The sequence below is a fragment of the Rosa rugosa genome, chromosome 6 (genome assembly GCF_958449725.1).
Source record: "Rosa rugosa chromosome 6, drRosRugo1.1, whole genome shotgun sequence".
NCBI classification, from domain to species: Eukaryota; Viridiplantae; Streptophyta; class Magnoliopsida; order Rosales; family Rosaceae; genus Rosa; species Rosa rugosa.
Window position 1 is genome coordinate 52,643,253 of NC_084825.1, and position 26,198 is coordinate 52,669,450.

The 26,198-nt window shown below is 40.6% G+C and overlaps 2 protein-coding genes, 1 long non-coding RNA gene and 1 pseudogene across 3 annotated transcripts; all 4 read left to right on the forward strand.

The window, feature by feature from the left end:
• The first annotated feature begins 549 nt into the window (after window positions 1–549).
• On the forward strand, window positions 550–1,448 carry LOC133718414 (uncharacterized). The gene is made up of 2 exons (XR_009850283.1): window positions 550–731; window positions 1,201–1,448. It is a non-coding gene; the product is annotated as an uncharacterized LOC133718414 (long non-coding RNA).
• Window positions 1,449–13,848: 12,400 nt separating this feature from the next.
• LOC133717362 (cyclic nucleotide-gated ion channel 1-like) lies at window positions 13,849–18,315 on the forward strand. Its single transcript, XM_062144066.1, has 8 exons — window positions 13,849–14,049; window positions 14,605–14,742; window positions 14,916–15,468; window positions 15,565–15,777; window positions 16,399–16,694; window positions 16,782–16,893; window positions 17,043–17,279; window positions 17,395–18,315. The coding sequence occupies exons 2-8, from the start codon at window positions 14,714–14,716 to the stop codon at window positions 18,097–18,099; spliced, it is 2,145 nt and encodes a 714-aa protein (XP_062000050.1). The 5' UTR covers window positions 13,849–14,049; window positions 14,605–14,713; the 3' UTR covers window positions 18,100–18,315.
• A 132-nt stretch (window positions 18,316–18,447) lies between these two features.
• Window positions 18,448–21,190, forward strand: LOC133717364 (cyclic nucleotide-gated ion channel 1-like; annotated as a pseudogene).
• A 246-nt stretch (window positions 21,191–21,436) lies between these two features.
• Window positions 21,437–24,577, forward strand: LOC133717363 (cyclic nucleotide-gated ion channel 1-like). Its single transcript, XM_062144067.1, has 7 exons — window positions 21,437–21,594; window positions 21,807–22,371; window positions 22,584–22,796; window positions 22,941–23,218; window positions 23,361–23,472; window positions 23,593–23,829; window positions 23,927–24,577. The coding sequence occupies exons 1-7, from the start codon at window positions 21,575–21,577 to the stop codon at window positions 24,452–24,454; spliced, it is 1,953 nt and encodes a 650-aa protein (XP_062000051.1). The 5' UTR covers window positions 21,437–21,574; the 3' UTR covers window positions 24,455–24,577.
• Window positions 24,578–26,198: the final 1,621 nt, after the last annotated feature.

A 26,198-nucleotide genomic window follows, 5' to 3' on the forward strand; every position in this document is an offset into this window, starting at 1 on the left:
TTTTAGTATAAATAGAGAAAATTAGAAATTATTTCATAAAAATTCCATTTCCTTTTCCGGAAAGTTTCTTCTCTCTCTCTTCTCTCTCAGCTGCACCTTCAGTATCGAAGAAACCCGGCTGACCCGACCCGGATTTTCCTGCGAGCTCCGGCGGTCTCCGGCGGTGAAATCTTCCAGATCAGCTCGTCTCGGCCGTCTACTCCTCCCTCTGGTGTCCTCTAGCAGCGATTCTCCTTCACGGCTGTGCTGCAAGGTAGGGCTGGGCAGAAAACCGAATACAGTGGCAAAACCGACCGACCCGCACTGGAAAAGCGGGTCGGGTAACCGAACCGAATAAACAAAGTAAAAAAAACAGCAGGAACCGCACCGACCCTATTACATGTGGTCCGGGTTCGGTGTCGGGTTTCAAACCGACCGTATAGAAACCAACCCGACCGAATTTTATTAATATATATTTTTTAATATTTTTTTATTGTTGTTTATATCTTATTGGTGGTTATAACTCTTACCATAGACCTTACCACAACCTATCACTAGGGTAAACAAAACACAAACTACCCATCTCTCTTTTCAGTTTCACTCTTTCTCGAGCGCCTCTCTCCGTCCTCTCTCAAAACAGTGAACCCTATCATCTCTCTGTCCGATTTCGATCTCCTCTCTCTCAAATCAAACCCCATCATCTCTCTCAAATCAAATCCTCTCTCCTGTCATTTCGATCTCTCGCTCTCTCGGTGAGTTCTCTCAAATCAAACCCTGTCATTACTGTTAAGAGTTTTATGGAATCATGGAATGTTTATTGTTTAGACTTTGATTATGAGTTTATGAGTTCTGATTGCTATAGGTTTCGCGTAGGTATTACTGTTATGAGTTTATGAGATTCTGCATTACTGTTATGAGTTGTATGGAATGTTATGAGTTTAGACTTTGATTCTGAGTTTATGAGTTCCGATTGTTATGGGTTTCGAGTCTTTAGACCACCGATGAGTTTAGGGTTTGAATTTGGGATTCGATGGAGTTTAGGGTTTCTGGGTTTCATTTTTTGTTGTTTGTTGTTTCTGGGTTTCATTTTTTGGGGTTATGGCTATGAAATTAAGTTGATTGGGTTTCATTCTAATGTTATGTGTTTATTAATCGAACTATTCACTGGTCTGTTTATATTTTGGGTTTTTTGTATTTGATGTTGAATCTGATTGATTGCAGATTCTGGTGTCACTCAAGGTGATGTACCTGTTGAATTGGGAGAATGATGAAGCATTGATGCAAACCTGCAAGCTGCAGCATCTAGGATGGCTTGTGTTCAATCTACTTTTATTTGCTTTTGAACTTGTAATAACTTGGAGTTTGGTTGAATTGTTCTCTATTTGTATTCAGGTCTGTAACTATTAACTAAGTTTGGACTATGGACTTATGGAGTATGGAATATATATGCCTGTAGCTCTTTGCTTAAATGTTTATTGCTTAGGACTCTAGGTGTTTAGGTCCTTCAGGATGTAAAAGCAGATGTTATATTTGAATTGTATGGTTTATAGATGGGCTTGAGAATGGCTGAATGGCCTTAAAAAAAGCAGGTAAAATGTGAAAATGAAAAACTTGGGCCTGCAAATATTGGGCCATAAATGAATATAAAAAAAACCTACCCAAAACTGAAAGTTCGGCCCAGCCCAAAACCGAACCGAGCCGACCCGAAAATTCGGCCCAACCGAACTTTCGGCCCACTCTTTTGTAATTCGGTGCTCGGTTTGGATTTGGGCCCAACTGACTGTTCCGGTTTGAAAACGGTTTAGGCCTCGGACCGAACCGGCCCGACACATATGCCCAGCCCTACTGCAAGGAGGCAAAGTTTGAGGATTTCGGACCCGATCAGTTCTCCGATCTCCGACGTCGGCGAGGCTTCAAGTCTTCTTGGTTGAGTTCAGAGCAGCCTCCTTGATCGATCTGTGGTGGTTGTTTGGATCGATTTACGTGGAAGTTGGTTCAACTCGGATTGAACAGTGATCCACGACTTGTGAGGTAGTTTTTGACCCTTCATGCTTGTTTTCTGACTTCGAGCTAGTTATGAAAATTCACAAGCATGCTTAGATGAAGATCTTTGATGTTGGGAGTTTTGTGAAATATTGAGTTTTGTCCGGCGGCGGTGCGCCACCGTCTGTGGCGGCGTTCTGGCCATATTAGGAACTGTTTCTGGTATTATATATCTTCTACTCGTCGAGACGAGCGTTTCGATATATAGTATGCAAATTTTGGAGTTCGTATGGATTTGTTATGATTTTTACCGTTTCATACCAGTGGATTTATTCAATCCGTGAGGATTCGAGCTTCCGATCGACTTGTGTTTTTGTCACATCGATTGTGGAAGTATTCCGGAGATTTTGGGAGGTCTCGGATGTGGTTTTGCCTCGATTGGCGCCACTTTGGGGATTTTAGTTCAAAGCGGGGATTTCAGACTTAAATCGTTTGTGAATTGTTACTAAGTTGAAACCGTATGTAATTAGGTACTTGACGAAGTATTTTGGACGGTTATTTTGTGGATTGGCTGCTTTGTTCTATATTGAAGACGCAACGGGAGTTTCAAGATGAGTAAATCTCACGATATTCGTTAGGAGCCTAGTTACCATATTGTCTTGGAGTTATGGGATTAACTGTGACTATAGTGGTATTAGTGGCATTCCTGAGTGGATGACCATGTATATATATATATTTGCGTGATATATATGTATTGGTGGAATCTGTGTGATGAGTTGGATGATTACTACCTGTGTGATGATTGGTGAAATTGTGTATTGAGTTGTGATTGTACAATATTATGTGTTGAGATACCATGAGTCTAATATGACCGTCTTAAGTGAGATTTAAGATAGGGTAAAGCTTGTGTAGGAATATCTGTGTAATGAATCGTTGAGATCAGTGTGATAAATCTTTGTGATGATTGCTATCTATGTGATGACTCGCTGGACAATGGCTATCTGCGTGATGACCGGCGAAATCTGTGTGATGATCAGCTGGACAATTGCTATATGTGTGATGATCCTCGAAATCTGTGTGATGATCCTCGAAATCTATGTGATGATCAGTGGGATGATGGCTATCTGCGTGATGACCGGTGGAATCTGTGCGATGATCAGTGTGATGACTGCTCGGTTGCGGAGCTGAATTGTTATTAAGTTAACAATGATTGAGAAGACTGCTGTGATGGCCGGGGCTACCTACGGACTTTAGAGTGTGGGGTTACGAAGATTACTATGATTTGAATTGCTTGACTTAGTGTGACCTCCTGAACTAAATTATATGCAGGGGTTACCATGAATTGTTTTGCTTGTTTTGAAATGTGATTGTCTTGTTTCTTCTTGATTGTATTGATTGATGATTTGATTTATCTTAAGAGCCATAGTGGTGACGAATTGTACTCTGTGGTGAGGATAGGAATGTGATTCATTGATTTTCACCTTTGATGTCATGTTGATGACAAAAGCTTCTAGTGGGGAGGGAATGAGTGTGATTGGGAATTCGTCGTAGTGCGTTAGAATGACATCAAACATTGCTTGAGGAAGTCTTGTTTAATTGAATTTGTGTAATGGGACGCTAGTTGAGAATATGAGCATGAGGTTGTAGTCACCAGTTGACTTATATATGTAGGCACGATATGGAAGATTATGGAATTGATGGCCGTAGGTGTGAGCTATGTGCATATCGTGTTTAGGTTGAGGTGACTTAAGAAATGTGTTTTGCTTTGTGGTTTTGAGTTTACTCATACGGGCTTGCAAAAGCTTACCGGGTTTGTTGTGTGGCAACCCGGTGCACCATTCAAACGGTGTAGGGGTTAATCCTGCAGGTCAGGAAAATAGTGGCTGATGCTGAGGTGGCGCCAATTGTAGCTTTACGGTAGGAAGCCATTTTGTGACTTTACCGTTATTAAGACTTCCGCTTGTAGTGAGCTCTGAGGAGCATTTACGTTTTATCTTGTTGTTGGCAATTTAATTCGTAAGCTTATGTAATATATGACTTTATGGAGCGGGTGAATATTGGAATTGTAGGTTCAGGGCATCAATATGTACTTGGTTTAAAGGGAAGATGTCTCCATGTATTTCGTATTGATGACTGAACGATCACACATGTATAATTATGGGGTTATATATCGATTTTTATTTGTGTTAAAAATCAGGGGCGTGACATGGTGAGTCCCGCTTATGACATTTATTATCTAGACTGAAATCCGATCTACCTCGCCGTGGCAGATGATATCTCACAAGAAGACCACTCTCCCATGCTTTCTAAAACCCTTCAAGACTAGCAATTCTACTCTATACATCTCACATCGAAAACATATGATAGAGAGGAGGCTCTCTTACTTATGAAATGAACTCCTCTCCCTCTTAGAAAAGGGGGCTGATCCATGATCTCCCCACACTTGTATTACTACAATCAGTACAAAATGACTACTTAGTTACTGTTATAGTGAAACATTTTAAGTCAACACAGCCTCCTCAAGACAACCGTTATACTTTTTGTATCCCTCTCTATTTTTATCTTGCTTTACTTCTCGTGTCCCTCTCTATTTCTTTCTTTCCTCTTACTTACTTCTTGTGTCACTCTCTATCTCTATCTTGCCTACTTATTACTTAGCTTCATGTTATGACATAAACATTTAACGCCGTCTTTGAAAAAAGATACAAAAGTCTATGTTGTTGGCCAAGTACTCCTGGTCCCCTTGCCATGACACGACTCACGAGGGCACCCTACTCATGATCTCTTGGTCGCAATCTCACGGTGACCTCACGGCGGCCCCCTAAACCGGCTGGACTTATAGGTAGATAGACACCATACTACGTGTTTCACATTTACCTTGTCAAGTCCACCATAGGAAGAACGAAGAACGAAGAACGAAGAACTCACGTAGGTGCATGGAAAAGTGGGGGACGATGGAGTCAAAGGTAAAAGTCCACCGTACCCGGAGGGGCATAGAAAATTTAGCAGCCGTCAGTTTTCATAAAGTGAAGGAGAACCCACTTCCTAGCTAGTACATGCAGTAGTACTCACGGGTCAGCCACCACTACGTACGGTTTCATTAATTCAAGCCTCTACACTTTGCAAGTTTCCAATCATATATTGCCAGCTCAATTTGTTTATATATGGATTAATTCCTAGGCTGCTATAATTCATTTTGGAATTTGCATTTTACATATTGATTGATTGAAAACACCAATTATTTGAATAGTAATGATGTCGACCTAACAATATCCATGCATGTTTACGGTCACATGAGTGAGGTTAATGATGTTTTTGCTCACAACAATACGAGTGAGGCTAGCAATATCTATGACAAGTGATATTAATAATTCTCACCCTTACGCTGATGCAAATGAGGCTAACAATGCCCATGACAAGTGAGACTCATGACAAGAGGTCAAAAGTTCGAGCCCCATCAAGGGTGGGAATGGGGTGGGGTTTTTTTAAAAAAAAAAAAAAAAAAAAAAAAAAAAAAAAAGTGAGACTCATGACAAATATATCCATGCTCATGCAAACGAGGCTATCGAGGCCTATTTAAGTAACACTAAGCACACTAAAATATGTTATATGTTTTTCCAAATTAGAGGGGGCCAAGCTTGGAGCTTTCTCCCAATTTTTCTTTTCTGTCCAAAATCATAGTTTTGCTCCCAAACACGATTTTTGGTCAAAATCACATGTTCTTATTTTTTCACCTGTACATACCTCCAATAATATGGAGTATTTACTACGTCACCAAGCATAAGTAACACCCACTTTGGGACATCCACAAGACATGGCAAGGCCCAACCGAGACATACATCGTGTAGCCCTATGTTCAGGCTACGCGGCGGTATCCGGAAGTCGCAAATCCGCCACCGGGAAGCCACCTTTCCGCCCTTGCCAAGATGCCACCACAACATAGCTTTCTACATGCTTCTAGGCTTTCTAGACTAGAAACATGTGGAAACTTGTCCCACATCGAAGAATAAGTAGAGGAAGGGCATTCCTTCATCTATAAAAGGAATGCCTCCTCCCACAACTCAACACATTTTCATTACATCTCTTGTAATCTTGTTAGGCCGCAAGGCTCGACACACTAGTATAGCTTTCGAGTGGACGTAGTCTCCCGCTCATGCGGAGGCGAACCACTATACATCTTGTGTCAAATCTCTCTCTCTCTCTCTTTATTTATAGCTAACTAGAGATCCCACGGATCACTAACGTTAACATTGGCGCCGTCTGTGGGAAGCCAACACAGTGGCTTCGTCACCTACCAGCAGAGTGTGCAGAAATTTGCACCTTGCAGGCTGGTCAACGCCCAGCGGAGTTAGTCAACGCCTATGGAGCGGTCAAAACTTGCAGAAACAACCGGTCAAAGCTTGGTCAACGCCCGGCGAGGTTGGTCAACGCCCATCAGGCTTGGTCACACTTTCGGTCAGCACCAGTCAAGGTTGGTCAACGCCCAACCCATGAAGGTCAACGCTGACTTCAAAAAAAAAAAAAAAAAAAAAACAAATTTCTCTGGGCACCCAGAAAACTGCTCTGGGCACCCCTTCCCTTTTCAAACTTTTTCCCGCCAGTTCCTATGTCTTCGTCAAGGCTCCAGTTCTGCCGGACATCATCCTCCGCCGAAAAACACTCGCCGCCTGACTTCTTCTCAGCACCGCCTCCATCCCTGCTGCAAGTTGCACCTCCGATGGGACGAACTCAATGTCGGAACTCCTCCGCCGAGCTTCGTCAGCGGCAACCTTCGAGTCTCCACCGACCTCCACCGCTGGGGATCACCGGCGGCACACCACCGCCCAACTCACAAACAAACGCTCCACCGACCACCGCTGCGCTTCACAGCCGGAAGGGTCCCCGCTGAACTCTTGGGCTCCATCTCCGCGGAACTGGTGCCCCGCCGGCATTCTCCACTACTCCATGCTCCAAGGGCACCGCTGGCCACCTCCGCCCATCTTGGCCCCCGCTGAGCTAGCTCCGCTGGACTTCTGCTGCCCCAAGTCCGATCGCTCCAGCCCAACACTGCTGCAGCGACTCCCAAAACTGCAGTTCCGCCAGCCACCACCGCCAGCGAAGCTCCGTAACCACCAAACTTCGACCGCTAAGCACCATCAGCGGCTCTTTTTTTCGCTAGGCTACGTCAGCATCAACGGTCGCCGGAACCAGCAGCGGTAGCCAGCCAGCGAGATCACGGCCGTCGTTCTGTCTGGGACTAGTGTTTGATACTATTAGGTCATATGGGAGAATGATCGATTTATACCAGCGACTCCAATCACGTCTAACACCAGCGACCACCTCCCGCTAGCCAGGCTAGCAAGCCCAAGTCCTCAACTTCCTCCGCCAAGCGGACACCGCCGGAAGGGCTCCACCGCCGCACTTCTTCAGCGGTATCTTCCGCCCAACTCCATCAGCGGCAAAAACCTCCGCTAGTCGCCAACAACCGCCAGCCATACTCCGCTTCAATCCTTTTGGGCCGAGCTTTAAAGAGGCGGACCTCAAATCTCTGGCGGAGGTTCAATTTTCTGGGCAGAGTCTCTTACCTGCACACCCAGACATCTGATTTGGACACCCACTGCCATCCTCTTGGATCAGCGACTATCATCCAATCTTCTCATATGACTCTGCCTTCGTTTATGCAGTCGAACTGTAGGTTTCTATGATGGTCAGAGCGCAACCAGCAGAGCCCGCCATCAAGATAAGTATTTCTATCTCTTTCCTTGGTGCACACGTGCCTAGCTTTCACAGGTGAACTAGCTTAGCACAGTTGGTCAAACTGGAGCATGGTTCATAACTCAATGCATGCTTTTCCCCTGTGCACACTTTCTATACATAATTATGCATATGGTAATTTACGTGCTGCAGTAAGACCATGCGTTCATATACTTGTTATCACATAACATGACCCACCATTGTAGCTATGCACACATTCATGCTCCTACCCATGTTGCACGTATCAACTACAATACTTGTGTGCCACATGCACATACGTGCCATGCATTTAAAGTTGGTAGCTCATGATGGCATACATATGTCCACAACTCTACATATTATACGCACATGCCATCTGTTAAGCATGCTATGTGTATATGCCTACATGCTTATAATAATCAAAGCCTGCAAGATCACATGCTCCGCCCAAAGTTTCTTGTCTCAAATATGCTGCTGTCATCCATTAATACATACTGGGCATTAGCACACTTTTTCGACTAGTACTTGGTTGTATATGTCTAGCAGCTTTATTCCACGAATGATAAATGCCTATATTGTTTGTTCAAACTTGGTCATATACAACTATATATGCAGCGGCACTGAGCCTTGGTTTATCTTTGGCTGGGCACTAATGTTAGAAATGTACCACGGGCACTAACCATCTACCTACTTAGCTACACATATATATTGCTCATTGCAAACTCTCGTGTCCGCATTTAATTGGTGCTTAATTGACTTGCCTCCATCATTATCAAAATTGGCATGCCTCAATTACTCTGCTGCACAAGAAATTACTTGGCTCCTTATTCATATCATAGTTATATTTCACTACCATTGCTATCCGATATATACATCTTACAAGCATTTTTTACAATATTATATGCTAATCGTTTATCTTGTCAAGGAGATATAATCACCAATTACCTCCGCAAGTAATGAACTCATCATCTCTCTCCAAAGAAACTCCGCCGGAGCAATGTAGCGTCATGCTCGCTAGCCTCCAAACCGGCACAAGATAAGTCACTATTTCTTAATCTCCTACGCTCTTGCAATTTGAGCTACCGCCGATGCCATGTCTATACATGTCTCCATGACCCTTAAGCATGCCTACGACATGTTCTTGGCCACTTTACTACATCGTACATGCTTGCTCTATGTGTGTGTCATTTTTTTTCGTGCACATACAAACTTTACGAGTCCACGGTCTACGACCAAAACCGCCAAGCGGTCAGGCAACGCCTCATAATAGCCATTGATCCGGCAGCAAGGGACTAGTTAACACAGCCTACGGCAGCCATTGATCCGGCAGTTAACCCCGACGCTTGGGTACCAAAGATTGGGATCGCTTCCCAACACCCTCTGCTCCGTGCAGCTCCCCCTCAACAAACATGGCTGGGGAGTCGGGGACTCTCTAGCGGGGCCTAGCAGGGGCCCACCCCATTGAGCTTCCGCTCATGCCTTCCAGGCACCCCATTGAGCTTCCCGCTCATGCCTTCCCGGCAACCCATTGAGCTTCCGCTCATGCCTTCCCGGCACCCCATTGAGCTTCCGCTCACGAGCTTCCCGCTCATGCCTTCCCGGCAACCCATTGACCTTCCGCTCATCTCCCTTGAGCTTCCCGCTCATGCCTTCCCGGCAATCCTCGAGCTTCCCGCTCACGCCTTCCCGGCATTCCCAATCTTCACATTCATGTCTACTCGACACACCACACGTTAATGGAACATGGAATTCTTCTACCATTTGTCGCTCCCGACAAATTGAATTCTTTTCGCGTTCCATTAATACGAGCGACAACCAAACCAACACAAGCGTTCACGTACTCCTCATTTACACGCTACAAACGCTTACCTTCGCATCGCTCGTACAAACTTACATTTATCATATGCAATCCATATGCTCACACGGCCATACGCGCTTTCTAGATTGTACGTCATAATCGATCGTCCTCGACGCCATTCGCGTGTATACATCAACATGTATCACGCACCTCATACGTTTATATATGCCAACGCATATCAATGCAACAAGCATTCTACATATGCCTGTCTTATTGTCTTTTATTGTGCAGGATTAAACGAGTCCCTTCTTGCTTACGGAGTTCGGGGACTTGTAGGGGCTCCGTGCCGCCCGGTTACTTATGCTTGATGACTTCGTGGTTATAACTCCCCAACCAAGAAGCTCCTCTTACTTGGGGACTTGTACATACCTCCAATAATATGGAGTATTTACTACGTCACCAAGCATAAGTAACACCCACTTTGGGACATCCACAAGACATGGCAAGGCCCAACCGAGACATACATCGTGTAGCCCTATGTTCAGGCTACGCGGCGGTATCCGGAAGTCGCAAATCCGCCACCGGGAAGCCACCTTTCCGCCCTTGCCAAGATGCCACCACAACATAGCTTTCTACATGCTTCTAGGCTTTCTAGACTAGAAATATGTGGAAACTTGTCCCACATCGAAGAATAAGTAGAGGAAGGGCATTCCTTCATCTATAAAAGGAATGCCTCCTCCCACAACTCAACACATTTTCATTACATCTCTTGTAATCTTGTTAGGCCGCAAGGCTCGACACACTAGTATAGCTTTCGAGTGGACGTAGTCTCCCGCTCATGCGGAGGCGAACCACTATACATCTTGTGTCAAATCTCTCTCTCTCTCTCTCTTTATTTATAGCTAACTAGAGATCCCACGGATCACTAACGTTAACATCACCAAAATCATCTAACCTATAAATCATGATTTTAAAGAAATTCTACAACTGAGGGAATAGTTTTTACAAGTTACAAAAATTAAGAACAGTCAACTTGAATAATAATCAAATCACCAATTCAATTATCTAAGAGAACTACATATACCTAGTTAAGCAAGTCAATGAATGAAACATATATTTCTGCTCTCTCTTCCCCTCTTTTTGAAAGGATACATCACTGTACTATATTTGACTCTTTCTACCCCAAAATTGTTTACAAACAACAATTCAAAACCAAATTATAATAAGAACCCTAAATTCTAGGGCTGCCACTTGGTTTGGTAATTACCAAACCGACCGAATACTAACCGATGTTTTAGGTTCGGTAAACCGACTTTTTGGTAACCGAGACCGATAAAACCGAAATCGAAAATTACCTAAAAAGTTGGTTTGGTTTTGGTAAATACCGAATGTACCGATTATCTAAATATTAGATTTATATACTACAATTTTCAATACACATACATGTATATTAAGAAATAAACATAAAAACTTTTATAATAGTATGAACATTACTACATATACTACATTAATAGTACATATATTTTAAGTAACCTAGTCAAAGATGGTTAAATAACCTAGTTTTATTGAAAATTGCTAAAACTTGATGTCATATATACAAAAGAAAGCTATAATTAATAGATGAATACAAACTTTATGACTATAAAATTCAAAAACCTAGTTTTGTTCATTCTAATTTATATTATAAAGAATTAGTTGTTCTAAAGTTGGTAATACCGAAAACCGAAATACCGAATTTGGTAGATATAATTAAAAACCGAAAATTTTGGTTGGTAATTGGTAGCTCATTTTGAAACCGAAAGCTTTGGTTTTGAAGTTGGTAATACATATAACTGATTCGAACCGACCGAGTAACGGCCCTACTAAATTCCCTTAAAATAACCACAAATCTCTATCTCACTAAGGACTAGTTTGAGATTGCTGTGACTTTTTAAAAAAAATGGCCAATTACATATAAGGCCATTTTTGAATGTTTTTTATGCCATAGGGCCGCCAACTATTTTTTCTCCCTCATAAGGCCACTAGATTAAAATATGTGTTAAATTTTGGATATAAAAACTAATATATTTACCTAAATGCCACTAGAGTAAAAAGTCAATAATCATTCTCTCTCCCTTCTCCGGCCGACCTCCAGCGAACTCCGGTGACTTCCGGCAAGGTTTCCGGCGACCACAAAAGCTGCTGTCATTAACACCAAAAGCTACTGTCACCAGCAATAAAAGCTACTATCACCAACAAAAGCTACGGTCCCCACCACCAACAAAAGCTACGCTCCTCAAAACCAAAAACTACTATTCCCACCAACAAAAGCTACTATCCCCAAAACCAAAAGCTAATCTTACTAGCAACAAAAGCTACTCCAGTGAGATTCTTGACGAGGTAAGAAAAATTACTATCACCACCAACAACAAAAACTACTCTCACCAGCAATAAAAGTTATTCCAGTGAGATTTCCGATGAGATAAGAAAAATTACTGTAACCAACACTAAAAACTACTGTCACCAACAACAAAAACTACTCTTACCACCAACAAAAACTACTACTAAGTAAAACAAAAACTATTCCCTAAAGTCGAGACTAATAAAGCTACTCCCAACAACTATGAAAGCTATCACCAAGCAATACAAAAGCTACTCCAAAATATCAAAAGTTCAAAACAACTATAGATTGAAAATCTCAAATACTAGAATCAAATTACTCTGATTTCAACTTCAACTAACAGAACTCAAGAACTTAATAAAGTAATCATCACATTCATCCATGTAAACCATAACAAAACTACGATCCTTCTTAACAAAAACTTCAGCAATTCTCATTTTGTCTACAACTATAATGTTATCCAATTAGAAAACCACAATGGATCTACAACGATACATGGGCAACAAGCGATAATCATTTGATCGAATATAGATCAAACTGAAACAATTTCAATCAAATGAACTAATCTGATGATTTGTTAACACGAGATCAAGGATAACAATGTGAGAATTCACCGAATCAAATTACAAGCAGAGTAAGAGAATAAAATAGATTGAGCTTCTGAAATGTTTGATTAGAAATTGAAAAGGTCAGAGACGAAACTTCTCGCGAAGACCGAAGGTTCCAGGATTCTGGCAGTCGAACATCATCGTTCGGATCCACGACCTCAACTTGCTGAGGCTTCTCTACTGCGGCGGCGCTGCTCTTTGGACTCGCTGGCGTTCGATTGTGTTCGTCAGAAGTAGAAATGACCTCATTCCCGTCGTCAGCAGAAACGACGGATCTCCCGAGTCAATTCGCTGCAGCCGAGATCCAAGATCGGAAGGTTAACCCAGTTGTGGAGAACCAAATGTTTCGGGTCAGGCTCAAAATTTGCTCGCCTTGGACGACGAAACAGTGGAGGGAGGGAGTCGGAGGGAATCATCGAGGAGCCTGAGACGAAGATGTGGTCGGTGGAATTGAGAGGCTCCTCGAGATCCAGTTCAAGTTGGGGTCGTGCGTCGGCGATTCAATTCCAGTTCTGGTTGCCGACGTGATGGTGGAGAGAGTGAGTACTTTGCCAGCGAGAGAGAGATGGAGTATTTCGCCGGCGAGAGAGAAAGGGAGGAAAGAGTTTCGTCGGGGAAGAGAGTGGAGAGAGAATGATTAATATAATAGGAAGCAGTTAGTTTTCTTAGATATAAGGGTAAAATCGTGAAGGACAGAGAAATTTGATAATGCAAGTGGCCTTACGTGTACAAGAACAATTAGATGGCCTTATAGCTAATTAAAGTTTCAAAATAATACTTACGTGTAATTTTCTATAAAAAAAAACTGCTGCTGCTGTGTTGTGAAAATAATCAGCTGTGAATTAAAACAGTTTTATGTTTGGTAAATAATATTTTTAAAAGTGTTGTCAGTACATAAAACAACTGTAGATCATGTTTTGATCCCACAACAGCTTCTAAAAGCAACCTCTGGGCTGCTTCTAAAATCTGATGTCAGTGACCTATAACTTTCAATTAAAGCTGCTAATAAAACTTAAAATTTTGAACAAAAGCTGATTTTTTTTAAAAACGAAGCAATCCCAAATGGAGGCTAAGCAAGTTGGGACTAGTAAAATCATTTCTCTAAACAAAATAAATAAAAAAAACCTCTTGGGGTTAAAAAAAATAAAAAAAATCCGCCGAACAGATATTCCCTATATCTCCGGGAAGTACGCGGGGGCACGAGTTTAACTGCTCTCGGGCATATCGGTCACTTTACCCCACCGGACCTGAAAGTAACCGCAGAGAGAGAGAAGAAGGAGGAGGAGGACTATATATATATATTTTATCTGAGTGGGTCCTAGACAAGCAGGACTTTGTTATCGCACTCGGGTTGGACTATATCCACCATTTTCTGTTCTGTCTTTGTATAAAACTAAAACTAAAACTAAATCACGAGAAGGAGAGAGGGGGCTATCTTCTTAGACGGCCCTATACGCATCTTCCTCGAACTTTCTTCCTCTGTTTTTCTCTCACTCGTTGATCTTCATATACAGAGGGGTCTTTGTTTGTTTGTTTGATTTGATTGTCAATACCCAAGTCAAGGCTTGGTTCTTTCTGTTCGTTTCTGGGTATGTTTATTCCATCTTTTTACTTGATGAATGAGTTCTGGTTGTTGTGTTTTGAGTTGAAAGTTGTGATTTTTTGATCGGGAGTTTATGTTTAGTTGGTCAAAGATTGAGTTTTTAAGTTGTTTGGGAATATGATAATCTGTTATGTTTGCATCCCAACTGGTTTATTTGGTCAAAGATTGAGTTTTTAAGTTCTTTGGGAATATGGTAATCTATTTTGTTTGCATCCTGAATCGTTTATGGGGCGAAGTTAGTTGATTTCTGTTTCAAAGATTGATTTTTTTGTCAGTTATTTTGATGTGGTTTTGTTGGTGTTGGGTTTGTTAGAAGATAGCAATCAGTTTTTTTCAGAGTGTATGTAGTCTCATCTATTAAGTTATGGATGTTTCTGTGGTGGGATTTTACTTTAGGAAGATATTTTAAGGTGTAGTGCGATGTCTGCTTTTTGGAATTGTGGCAAATGGCACCAAGCAGCCAAAGACTTTGGCTTTTTATTACATGGGCATTATGGAAAAGTTTCTGTTTTGAATTTATTTCATTGAAGTTTTTGTTCAGGGGCTGGAAGTTGGGAGCTTGGGTGGTACATGAAGAAGTTCTTTGGGTCAATCAAAGGTTCATCGGTTGATTTTTCGTTTGGAGAGTCTGTTCAGAGTTAGAAACAGTCATGAATTTTCAGCAAGAGAAGATAGTCAGGTTAGTTCAATCAAACTGCTTACTTTGGATGATATTTTCCAGAAGTTCATAGTGTGCATTTGGATTTTTCTTACTTGAGCAAAAGGAGTGATTCAGTCTTACCAATACTATTGCTAATTTCACTTCTTTCATCCAGTTTGCTAAATGTTAACATGTGTTCTTTATTGTTTTAGGTTTCAGGATTGGAATCCAGAGAAACCTATTGACCCACCATATTCTCCAAATGATGGAATGCAGCGAGGAACTTTCAGAACAACATTTAGCTCGGTTTCATCTAAATTTCAAAGACGCCTGGAATCAGGTTCTGAGAGGATTAAGAAGTCATGGAAGTCCTATTCGATTGATGGGGTTGTTGGTAAAAGCTTTTGTTCTAGAGTTCTTGATCCGCAAGGGCAATTCCTTCAAAAGTGGAATAAGATATTTGTATTGGCATGTGTAATTGCTGTCTCCCTGGATCCTTTGTTCTTTTACGTCCCTGTGATTGATGATGACAATAAGTGCCTTGACAAGGACAGAAAGATGGAGATAACAGCTAGTGTTTTGCGCTCATTCACCGACATATTTTATGTAGTTCATATAATTTTTCAATTTCGTACTGGATTTATTGCTCCTCCTTCTCGAGTTTTTGGAAGAGGTGTTTTAGTTGAAGATGCTTGGGCTATTGCAAAGAGGTATCTATCCTCATACTTCCTAATTGACATTCTTGCTGTCCTTCCTCTCCCACAGGTACTCTATTGTCCTTAGTTGTAATCTGTATCTCGTGTAGATTATATGCCTATTTTGATTTTACTTTTGAAACCTAATACTAAAAAATATTTCCAGGTGGTCATTTTAATTTTTATTCCGAAATTGGGAGGCTCAGCATCATTGAATACAAAGAATTTGTTGAAGTTTGTTGTTTTGTTCCAATACGTGCCAAGAGTTATTCGTATATATCCATTGTATAGAGAAGTAACAAGGGCTTCTGGCATACTTACGGAAACTGCATGGGCAGGCGCGGCATTTAATCTTTTCCTTTACATGCTTGCTAGTCATGTAAGTTCGATGATATTATTCATTTTGTGCTGTGCATTTCCTAGCATTATATTGTTTAAGTATGGTTAACATTTCACTGATTGCCTATCTTTCTGTTTAAATAGACGCTTAAGTGCATAACCATCCCCATTCACACCAGTACATCATTTGGACATTTGAAATGACTTCAGTTGTAATTTATGTAGTATTCAAAATCTAATGGATGTTATGATCTATAGAGTTATTTAAAATGCATAACTCTTTTTGTAAGCATTCTTGAGCGAGCTTGCTGGTTATGCTTATGAGATAGCTCCTTCACACTGGTGTTGTTTTGAAAAGTTTCTGATGGAATTGTTAGGTATCCCTTATAAAAATATGAAATAGCAAAGGAAAGTTTATTTATTGATGCTATATGTGGTGACATTGTCAACTTTTTTCTTCTTCTTCTTTGTGTGTGGTAAATTAATAGGAAAAATTCTGATTTTGTGAGCCTCTTTGACTTCTATGGCTTACTTTATTAAATTCACATACTTTACATAGCATGATGGATCTTTCTGCATGTTCGTTTTATGATGTTTAACAGTATAGTTGCTTGTCTATCTTAAATGTCCTGATCTTCAAGTGATGATATGTTGCTCGTAGGTACTTGGAGCATTTTGGTATTTAATTTCTTTAGAACGAGAAACCACATGCTGGAAACAAGCTTGTGGAATGAATTCAACCATATGCTCCCGAAAGGATTTATACTGTGATACCGGGGGGAGGCATCCTAATAAGACAGCATTCTTAAATTCTTCATGCCCAATACTAGAAGAAGATAAAACAAAATTTGATTTTGGAATATTCCTTGATGGTCTTCAATCTGGTATCGTTCAGTCAGACACAGACTTTCCTCAAAAGTTCTTTTACTGCTTTTGGTGGGGATTACGGAATTTGAGGTGTGCTTATACAACTTTGCTTAGTGGGGTTGATTTTGTAGTTAGTTTTTGATGACTTATGCTTGACTGTTCTTGTTCATTTTTCAGTTCGCTTGGTCAAAATCTTGAAACAAGTACGTATGTTTGGGAAATCTTGTTTGCAGTCTTCATTTCTATTGGGGGCTTGGTGCTATTTTCATTTCTTATCGGAAATATGCAGGTTGGTTTTTTCATGGAAACCTTTTAGTCATGTAATTATGCCTATGATGCATAATCGGTTTTCAATTTCTGGTTCATATCTTTACTTCATGAACTTGACTACTCATCTAGTGGGTACAGTGAACTGATGAGATAGTTTCTTTTAAACAGACATATTTGCAGTCTACAACTACAAGATTGGAGGAGATGAGAGTAAAAAGGAGAGATGCAGAACAATGGATGTCCCACCGTTTGCTACCAGAGAATTTGAGAGAACGCATAAGGCGGTATGAACAATACAGATGGCAAGAAACCAGAGGTGTAGATGAAGAGAATTTGATCTGTAATCTTCCGAAGGACCTTAGAAGGGACATAAAGCGCCATCTCTGCTTGGCTCTACTAATGAGGGTGAGTTTGTCCGTGATTCTCTTGATTCTAATACACGCATATGACCATGATCAATGTTTGAGTGCCTTTACCTGCATGTGTTATTAATTTTTAAATTTCATCAAATGCATCTCAGGTGCCAATGTTTGAGAAAATGGATGACCAATTGTTGGATGCAATGTGTGACCGTCTCAAGCCAGTACTGTATACAGAAGACAGCTACATTGTTCGGGAGGGAGACCCAGTGGATGATATGCTCTTCATAATGCGAGGCAAGCTATTGACTATGACCACAAATGGTGGAAGGACTGGGTTCTTCAATTCTGAATATCTCAAGGCCGGTGACTTCTGTGGTGAAGAGCTTCTCACATGGGCTCTTGATCCTCACACCTCTTCTAATCTTCCCATCTCAACTAGAACTGTCCAAGCCCTTAGTGAAGTCGAAGCCTTTGCTTTGAAAGCAGACGATCTGAAGTTTGTAGCCTCCCAGTTTCGACGGCTTCACAGCAAGCAGCTCCGCCACACATTCAGGTTTTACTCACAACAGTGGAGGACCTGGGCAGCTTGCTTTATACAGGCAGCATGGCGCCGTTATAGTAAGAAGAAGCTTGAAGAGTCTCTGCGGGAAGAGGAGAATAGGTTGCAAGATGCACTTGCAAAGGCCGAGACTAGCTCCCCCAGTCTTGGTGCCACCATTTATGCCTCGCGATTCGCTGCTAATGTACTTCGTGCTGTACGGCTACGGCGCAGTGGCACACGCAAGGGAAGGGTGCCAGAGAGAATACCGCCCATGCTACTTCAGAAGCCAGCAGAGCCGGATTTTACTGCTGAAGAACAATAGGTATATATAGATAGGTTTCAATTGATTATAAGCTTGGTTTTGTTGTGCCAAAATGTAACATGAACTATTTAACTGAAAATCAAGAAAATTGTGACAGCACAATGGTAGAAAGCCACAATCAGTTCGTTGAATGTATTAGGTCTGTAAAGTATATTGTTGTATATGGCAATGCCTGATTGTTTTTCTGGTTTCACAAAACATGCGAGAGATTTTGCATTTTCTTTTGTGTATCGGAATTTTCTAATTAAGTGTATGATCTGAATCTGGTGGACTAACAGAAACAAATCCCCGGCATGCGTAGTTAATTGTCCACTAGATTACCATAATGAAAGGTTGAACGATTCTTGTAGACTTTGAATCTCTTAGTTAATTGTCCACTAGATGGAAAAAGATTTAGACTTGACTATTGAATCACGTAGACTCACCGGGGCTACCCAGCAGCCTATATCAGATTAAAAACATTTCGAATACCTGATGGTTTACATTTAAGAAGAGATTCCCGGTTCCATTACATAGTTTTGTGAATCACGAGTACTGGAGAAGGAGTAAACTCCTACTATGGAGTCTTGGGTTCCAAGAAGAAAGTTCTTGGTCCACAGGAGCTTCGGAGATGGAATAACATGTTTCTGGTTTTGTGTGCTATTGCACTGTCACTGGATCCTCTGTTCTGTTATATACTTGGTTTCTGATGAGGAGAACAAGTGCCTCAGATTGGACAGAAAACTGGGAATCATAGCTGTTATTTTGCGCTTCATCGTCGATTTCTTTTATATGCTTCATATCATTTTTCAGTTTCGTGCAAGTGTTGCTAGTCTTTCTTCTCGAGCATCTGGAAAAGGTGAATTACTTAGAGAGATTCGGTCATTAGCATGGAAATTTTTTCTGTTCTACTTTCCAGTTGACGTACTTGTTGTTCTTCCACTACCACAGGTATAAGAAGTTACTGCAATTACTTTAGCTATCATATTTATAGTGTTGTTTATGTATAAGCTGTGGACTCATCACCTTTGCTCCAAATCTTTGCAGGTGGTTATCTTTGTTTTAGTTCCAAAATTAAATGATTCAAGGTTTTATAAGGGTTCTTCGAATTTGCCCCTTGTTAAGAAGGGTTACAAGTATTTCTGGCATCCTCGCTGAAACTGCCTGGGCTAATCTCTTCCTTTATATGCTTGCTAGTCATGTAAGTTTTTCAGAACCATTTCTAATTAGTCATTACTTCTAGTCATGCCAGTCAATGTTATTAGACACACTGTGTTTTCCACCGGAGAGCTTCTGATGATTACTTATTGAACAAGTTCTCTTTAATATATACCTATTTCTGTTGTTTTCTCATAATCTTGCTATTGATTCTCTCCGATTCTGACCAAGTGGTTTGCTGCCCCCTGTAGGTTGTTGGTGCCTTTTGGTACTTGTTTTCTATAGAAAGGAAAGTAGCTTGTTGGCAAGAATCATGTGTAAATCGTGCCGGTGCTTACCCATGTTCTTTATATTGTGTTGCCACATTTGGAGCTAGCACAGTTCTGAATGACTCTTGCTCTGCAAATACACCAAATGTCACACTTTTTGATTTTGGGATATACTTTGACGCTCTTGAATCTGGTGTCATCGACTCAGCAGATTTTGTGCAAAGGATTTCTTACTGTTTTTGGTGGGGACTGCAAAATCTGAGGTCTGTAAGCATTAAACCCTTTGATATTTACAAGTTTAGATTTTTTTTATTAAATTAAACTCACATCCTAACGTATAGAATTCTTTCCACAGCTCCCTTGGCCAAAGCCTGAAAACAAGTACCTATGTTTGGGAAATCTACTATGCTGTTTTCATTTCGGTTTCTGGTTTGGTACTATTTTCATCTTTTTTTGGAAATATGCAGGTTGGTGCTGAATATAAATAACTTGAATCGCGATGTGTTGGTTATGTACTGTGGCATCATTTCTCCCTTCTAATTTTTAGTCTTTCATCCAAAACAGACATATTTACAGTCAAAAACGGCAAGATCTGCAGAAATGAGAGTGAAGGAACGCGAGAGAGAACACTGGATGGCCTTCTATACAATTCCTCAGCATCTCAAGAAGCGTGTAAGGGAATACCGAAAAGATCAATGGCAAGAAAACATAGGTATAAACATGGACAACTTTCTGCTCAGTCTTCCCAGGGACATTAGGACTGATACAAAGCGATATCTTTGCTTTGGGGCTATTCGTGGAGTGAGTTCTGCTGTCCTCTTTTGTTTATCTAATGAAATACAACCACTTACTAGATATTGGATTAATAATTACTTGGATGCATTTGATTTTTAGGTGCCATTCTTTGAAGCCTTGGATAAGCAAGTGCTGGATGCAATGTGTGATAGTCTCAAGCTAGCCGGTACTCTATAAAGAAGAAAGTTACATTGTTCGGGAAGGAGAACCAATGGATGCGATGCTCTTCATAATGTGAGGCAGACGCTTGAGTGTGACTACTAATGGTGCAAGGACTGGTTTCTTCTTCAACTCGGTAAATCTCAAGGCTGGTGACTTTTGTGGTGAAGAGCTCCTGACATGGTCTCTTGATCTACTCCCCTATTCTACTCTTCCAATCTCCACTAGAACTGTCCAAGCCCTTAGTGAAGTTGAAGCCTTTGCTCTGAAAGCAGATGACTTGAAGTCTGTAGCCTCTTAGTTCCGGAGGCTTCACACATTCAGATTTTACTCAAATCCCTGGAGGACTTGGGCAGCTTGCTATATTCAAGCAGCTTGGCGCCGCCACTGTAAGAAGAAGCTAGAGAAGTCTTTGCGGAAAGAGGAGGATAGGTTGCAAGATGCACTAGTCAAGGCTGGTGGAAGCTCCCCAACTCTAGGTTCCACCATATACGCCTTGCGTTTTGCTGCTAATGCACTTCGTGCTATTAGGCACAACGATAGGCCATTGCTACTCCAGAAGCCAGCAGAGCCTGATATATCTGCTCAAAAGCAACAGGTAGTAGTCTTTCGGGTTTGATTCAGCACTTTGTTTTGCTGTGCAAAATATTGTAACATGAACTCACGAAGTAATGGGATACAACAGAAATGTATTAATCCGAGTCTATACAAAAGTATGTTATATTTGGTCGCGATCGTTGTACTAGTTGCAGAAGTATAAGCTTGAGCAAAATGAAGCACAGGCTTAAGTCAACTTGTAGATTGGTTGACTCGTCAGAATGGGAATCTCGAGGTCGTTTTAATCACTTTTCGGTTTGTTTAATTCATTTGTCTTTTGGAGTTGTGTGTGGATTGGATGCGTCCCAGGTTATTACATAATATTGCAAAGACTTTGACCGTGGACTATAGTAGCCACCACGAGCTTAAAGACTCGAGTCTTTCACTTATAAAATTTGCAGGTCAAGCAACTCTTTTGGTTTTTATGAAATCATTGCAACACTTTTTGCTTCTTAAAAGCCATATTTTCTTTCCTTGTCCCTGCAAATAAACTGCTAGCTAGATCAAGATTCGCAAGAATGGCGCTTCAAATGTCAAGGTAAAGTGAATATATTTCTTAATTACCTCTTTTTTTCTTCCGCTTTTGGGTTATACGGTTGTACTCTTGTCACTATCAGTGAGTATGATATGGGTATTTCATGATCATTACTGTTTCTGAACTCCGTAAGCTTAACCAAGAACTGTTTTAGGCTATCCATAATCCATGTATGCTAAGCTATTAAGTTTGTGTTGTTCTATGGCTTTATTTAGGATACAGAATGGTGATATAGAAGAAAATGGTGGAGAACTAATTCAAAGGGCTAATGGTACTCTTTCAAGTGCAAGTTTAGCATCAGTGGACTCGGCTGTCGATAAGGTCTATAGAGCTATGGGGCCTGCAGGTTTTGAAGGGCTAAAGAGTTTTAGGAAAACCATGAAAATCTATTATGGTGTTTTGTCTATAGGCTTGAGTTCCAATAATAAAATTCTTTACCGCCAGGAATTAATCCAGCACAGGTGGAATAAGATGCTTCTTGTTCTGTGTGTCATCGCTCTCTCACTGGATCCCTTGTTTTGTTATATTCTTGTGGTTAATGATGAGAAGAAGTGCCTTGGATTGGACAGAACATTAGGAGCTATAGCTAGTGTTCTGCGATTTGTCGTGGATTTCTTTTATGTGTTTTATATTATTTATCAATTTCGTGCTAGTGTTGTCACTCTTTGTTCTAAATCATCGAAAGAAGGTGAACTAGTTCCACATACTCGGACAAGAGCATGGAGATATTTGTTGTTGTACTTCATATTCGACATCCTTGTAATTCTTCCACTTCCACAGGTATGGATTTCTACTTGACGTACTTACAATATGCAACTAATTGTCTATTATGTTTCTTATAGCTAGTATTATGTATTTGCCAGATTTCACAAGTAGCTAGAAAGTGTAGAACCACTTCCAGTTTAATTACATCTTTTTACAATTGGTAATGATGTGAAGTATTGATTACATCTCTGAACTCATAACTTAGTTTGCTCCATTTTTTGGTCTAGGTGATAGTTTATGCTATCATTCCAAGATTGAATAACTCGAGACTTTTCCATGCAACACAGTCATTGTACTTCATAGTTATCTTTCAATACGTGCTAAGGGTTCTTCGAATCTGCTCATTGTTAAAAGAAGCCACAAGTTCTTCGGGCATCCTCGCTGAAACTGCATGGGCTAAAGCTGCCTTTAATCTTTTTCTTTATATGCTTGCCAGTCATGTAAGTTTTTCATATTGCCAGTCATGTTAACCAAACAAAACTTCTAATCATTCTGTTCTACCTTACTTGGAAAACTAGCTTCTTCTCATCTTCACTTTAGTTCACCACTGATTCTCTCGAGTGATAAATTTTCTGACCCCGTAGGTTGTTGGAGCCTTTTGGTATTTCTTTTCAATAGAAAGGAAAACATCTTGCTGGCGAAAATCCTGTAAAATGCATGCTACTGCTCACTGTCCGTTATATTGTGACGATACTTTTGGAGCTAGCACTTTTCTGAATGACTCTTGCTCTTCAAAGACACCAAATTCCACATTTTTTGATTTTGGAATATACTTAGGTGCTCTTGAATCTGGTGTCATCGAATCAACAGATTTCATGACAAAGATCTCTTACTGCTTTTGGTGGGGACTGCAAAACCTGAGGTGTGCACACATTTCTAATTTGTGAATCAACAAATTAAAAGTTATTCTGAGATATTTGTGGAGTTTTTGTTCCTGCAAATGTGTTTAACTAGCTACCCTTTTGACATTAACTTCTGGTACATTTCAATTTTACATTCTGCAGTTCCCTGGGTCAAAGCCTCAAAACAAGTACCTATGTCTGGGAAGTCTATTTCTCAGTTTTTGTTTCACTTTCTGGATTGATATTGTTTGCATTTCTTATTGGAAATATGCAGGTTGGTCCTTAATAAAGTTTTACTTTCTGAGCTCTCAGTTATCGAGTCATTACGCATCACGAATTTAACACCTCTTACTGGCTTGACAATAACTGCTGTCTTTACTTTGTTGTGGAACAGACATATTTACAATCGAAAACAGCAAGGCTGGAGGAAATGAGATTGAAGGGGCAAGAGATGGAGTTGTGGATGGCCTTCCATTCCCTTCCTCGGAAGCTCAAGAAGCGAATATGGCAATACCAGAAATACAAATGGCAAGAAACTAAAGGTGTTGATGTGGAGAATTTTCTTCACAATCTTCCCCGGGACATCAGAAGGGAAACAAAGCAGTATCTATGCTCTGGTCCACTCAGTCAAGTGAGTATGTTCTATTGAGAAAGGTCACTATATACATCTAACATTTATACGGTGCTATCAGTTTTACATTACATGATGAGGTGATGACCATCCGCAGGTTCCAATGCTTCAAAATATGGATAAACGATTGTTTGATGCAATATGTGATCATCTGAAGCCAGTACTTTACATAGAGCACAGCTTCATACTTCGGAAAGGAGACCCTCTCGATGAGATGTTGTTCATCACTCGTGGCAAAGTATTGACTTACACCACAGAAGGCAATGCAGGCGCTGATTGTCTCGAAAAGGGTGACTTCTATGGCCAAGAACTTCTTGACTGGGTGCTCAAGACTTATCCCAATCCCAGCCTATCCAACCTTCCCTTCTCAACCAAAACAGTCCAAGCGCATACCAAAGTTGAAGTGTTTGCTCTAAGGGCTAATGACTTGAAAAATGTAGTCTCTAAGTTCTGGTGGCTTTTCCCCAGCAAGGGTTTGGACCAATCACGCCAACCAAGGGCAGCTCATGCTTTGCAAGCAGCATGGCGCCGCTATAAACAGCTTCAAAAGACTCCCCGGTCAAAGGAGGGCAGTGTTTCTCGCACTGACCATGCTGTAGTCTCAGAACCCATGATAGCATCATAAAGATGCACACACATTAGTTCAAGATAACATTTTACACTTCTTGTTAGGAACATGCAGGTATCAGTTTGCTTAGTTTGTTTTGGTAATGAACTAATTTAGATCATAAATGTTTTTTTCATTTGATTCTTGCTATTCTCCTTTTACATAAACATACAAGGCCAGCACATTGCTGCAGCCAAATCTAAAGCTTTAACAACAATAAGCAGCATGAAACACGAAATTACAATGCGAAAAATATACAATAGTACAATACGTATACAATATCTCTGCAGAGGTGCTAAAATATACATAGCACATATTATTAGGGTGTTAGGGTGTATATAGATTTATGTCACAGTAATCAACTAGCTGTAGCGCTCCTAATATTGGGTGTATGTATCAATCCTTTGGAAGTGTGCACAGTCAAGTAACTCAGTTGTATACTGTTAAAGGCCCATCCTGAAAGAAATGAAAGATGAATCTCAGTGGACAAAGCCCAAAACTATACATATGCTGTAAAGTTCTGACACTCAAACCCTTACATATACGGTTCAAAGTTCTGAACTTTTTTCTTCTTGGGGCAAAGAAGTTCTGAACTTCGCTCTGATAGTAAAAAAACAGTAGTATTGAGCTTGATGACCAAGGGCAAGTAGCCCCATCTTTGTTACGTTGAATCATTAGAGAATCAATGGTAGCTGTAACCTGTAAAGAAGCACATGATTGAGGAAATTGAAGCACAAGTCCAAGTTATCAGAACCAGATCGACTTGTGAGGAATGGTCAATAGCTCTGAATCCGTCTTCATAGTTGGAATGTCCATGTCAAATTGAAGGTATACTTTGTAAATTTATTTTTAAATTATTTTCTTTCGTTTTGGTTTTAGTGCAAGTTGTGAATTTGATCCATATCGTATATCGGTATATATGGACGTATTCAATCTCATCATTTTTAAAGTTGAGAATAGCTCTGTGGACTAGTGGATTCTGTCAAAAAAAGACTGCTCGCTAGTCACTACTACAAATATAAGCATAATATACCATTTGTCCGCCACCGTGTAGGAATGGTGAGACCACAAGAAAATTTGCACACCACTGTTATTTTTGGCGCCATATTTTACAAAATGTTATACCCCGGCCCACTTCTTTCTTATCAAATACAATGTTCTTTAGTCTTCAACCGCCACTTCCACCAGATCCATAATCATGGACAATTGCCCAGCACTCACCAGCAGCAAGTCCAACCTCTTTTTTTCTACTGGTCGAAACAGACGCAGATCCAAAAACCTCCGTCTCATGCATTGCACATGGGGATCTGTTAGAATTGTGGTTTTAATACCACGGTTGGAATTTGGTGCGGAAGCTTTGTAAGTAGTGGGTTAGGACAATTTATTTTGAACAATGTGTTTAGGAGCTAAAAGTTGGGAGAAGATGTCCTAATAACAACTAATATTAGGAGAATATGACTTGGAGGAGAAACGATTGAAATAGAGGAGGAAATGATAAGCAATACTCTGAAACTTTCAATTGCATTGCTTAACTTGCTTCTTGTTCTTCATTTTTCTTTCTTAATTACAAGGGTACGTACATCACATATTTATAGACCATGATGGATCATTCTAGACCTTCCTAGACTTGTTAGATATTCTAGATCTTAATTACACTTCCATGATTAATCTAGAGCCTTATCACAATTACATGATAATCCTAGAGACTTCCTTTACTTATATACTCACATGATAACTCTAGAAACTTCTTGCACTAGCTATC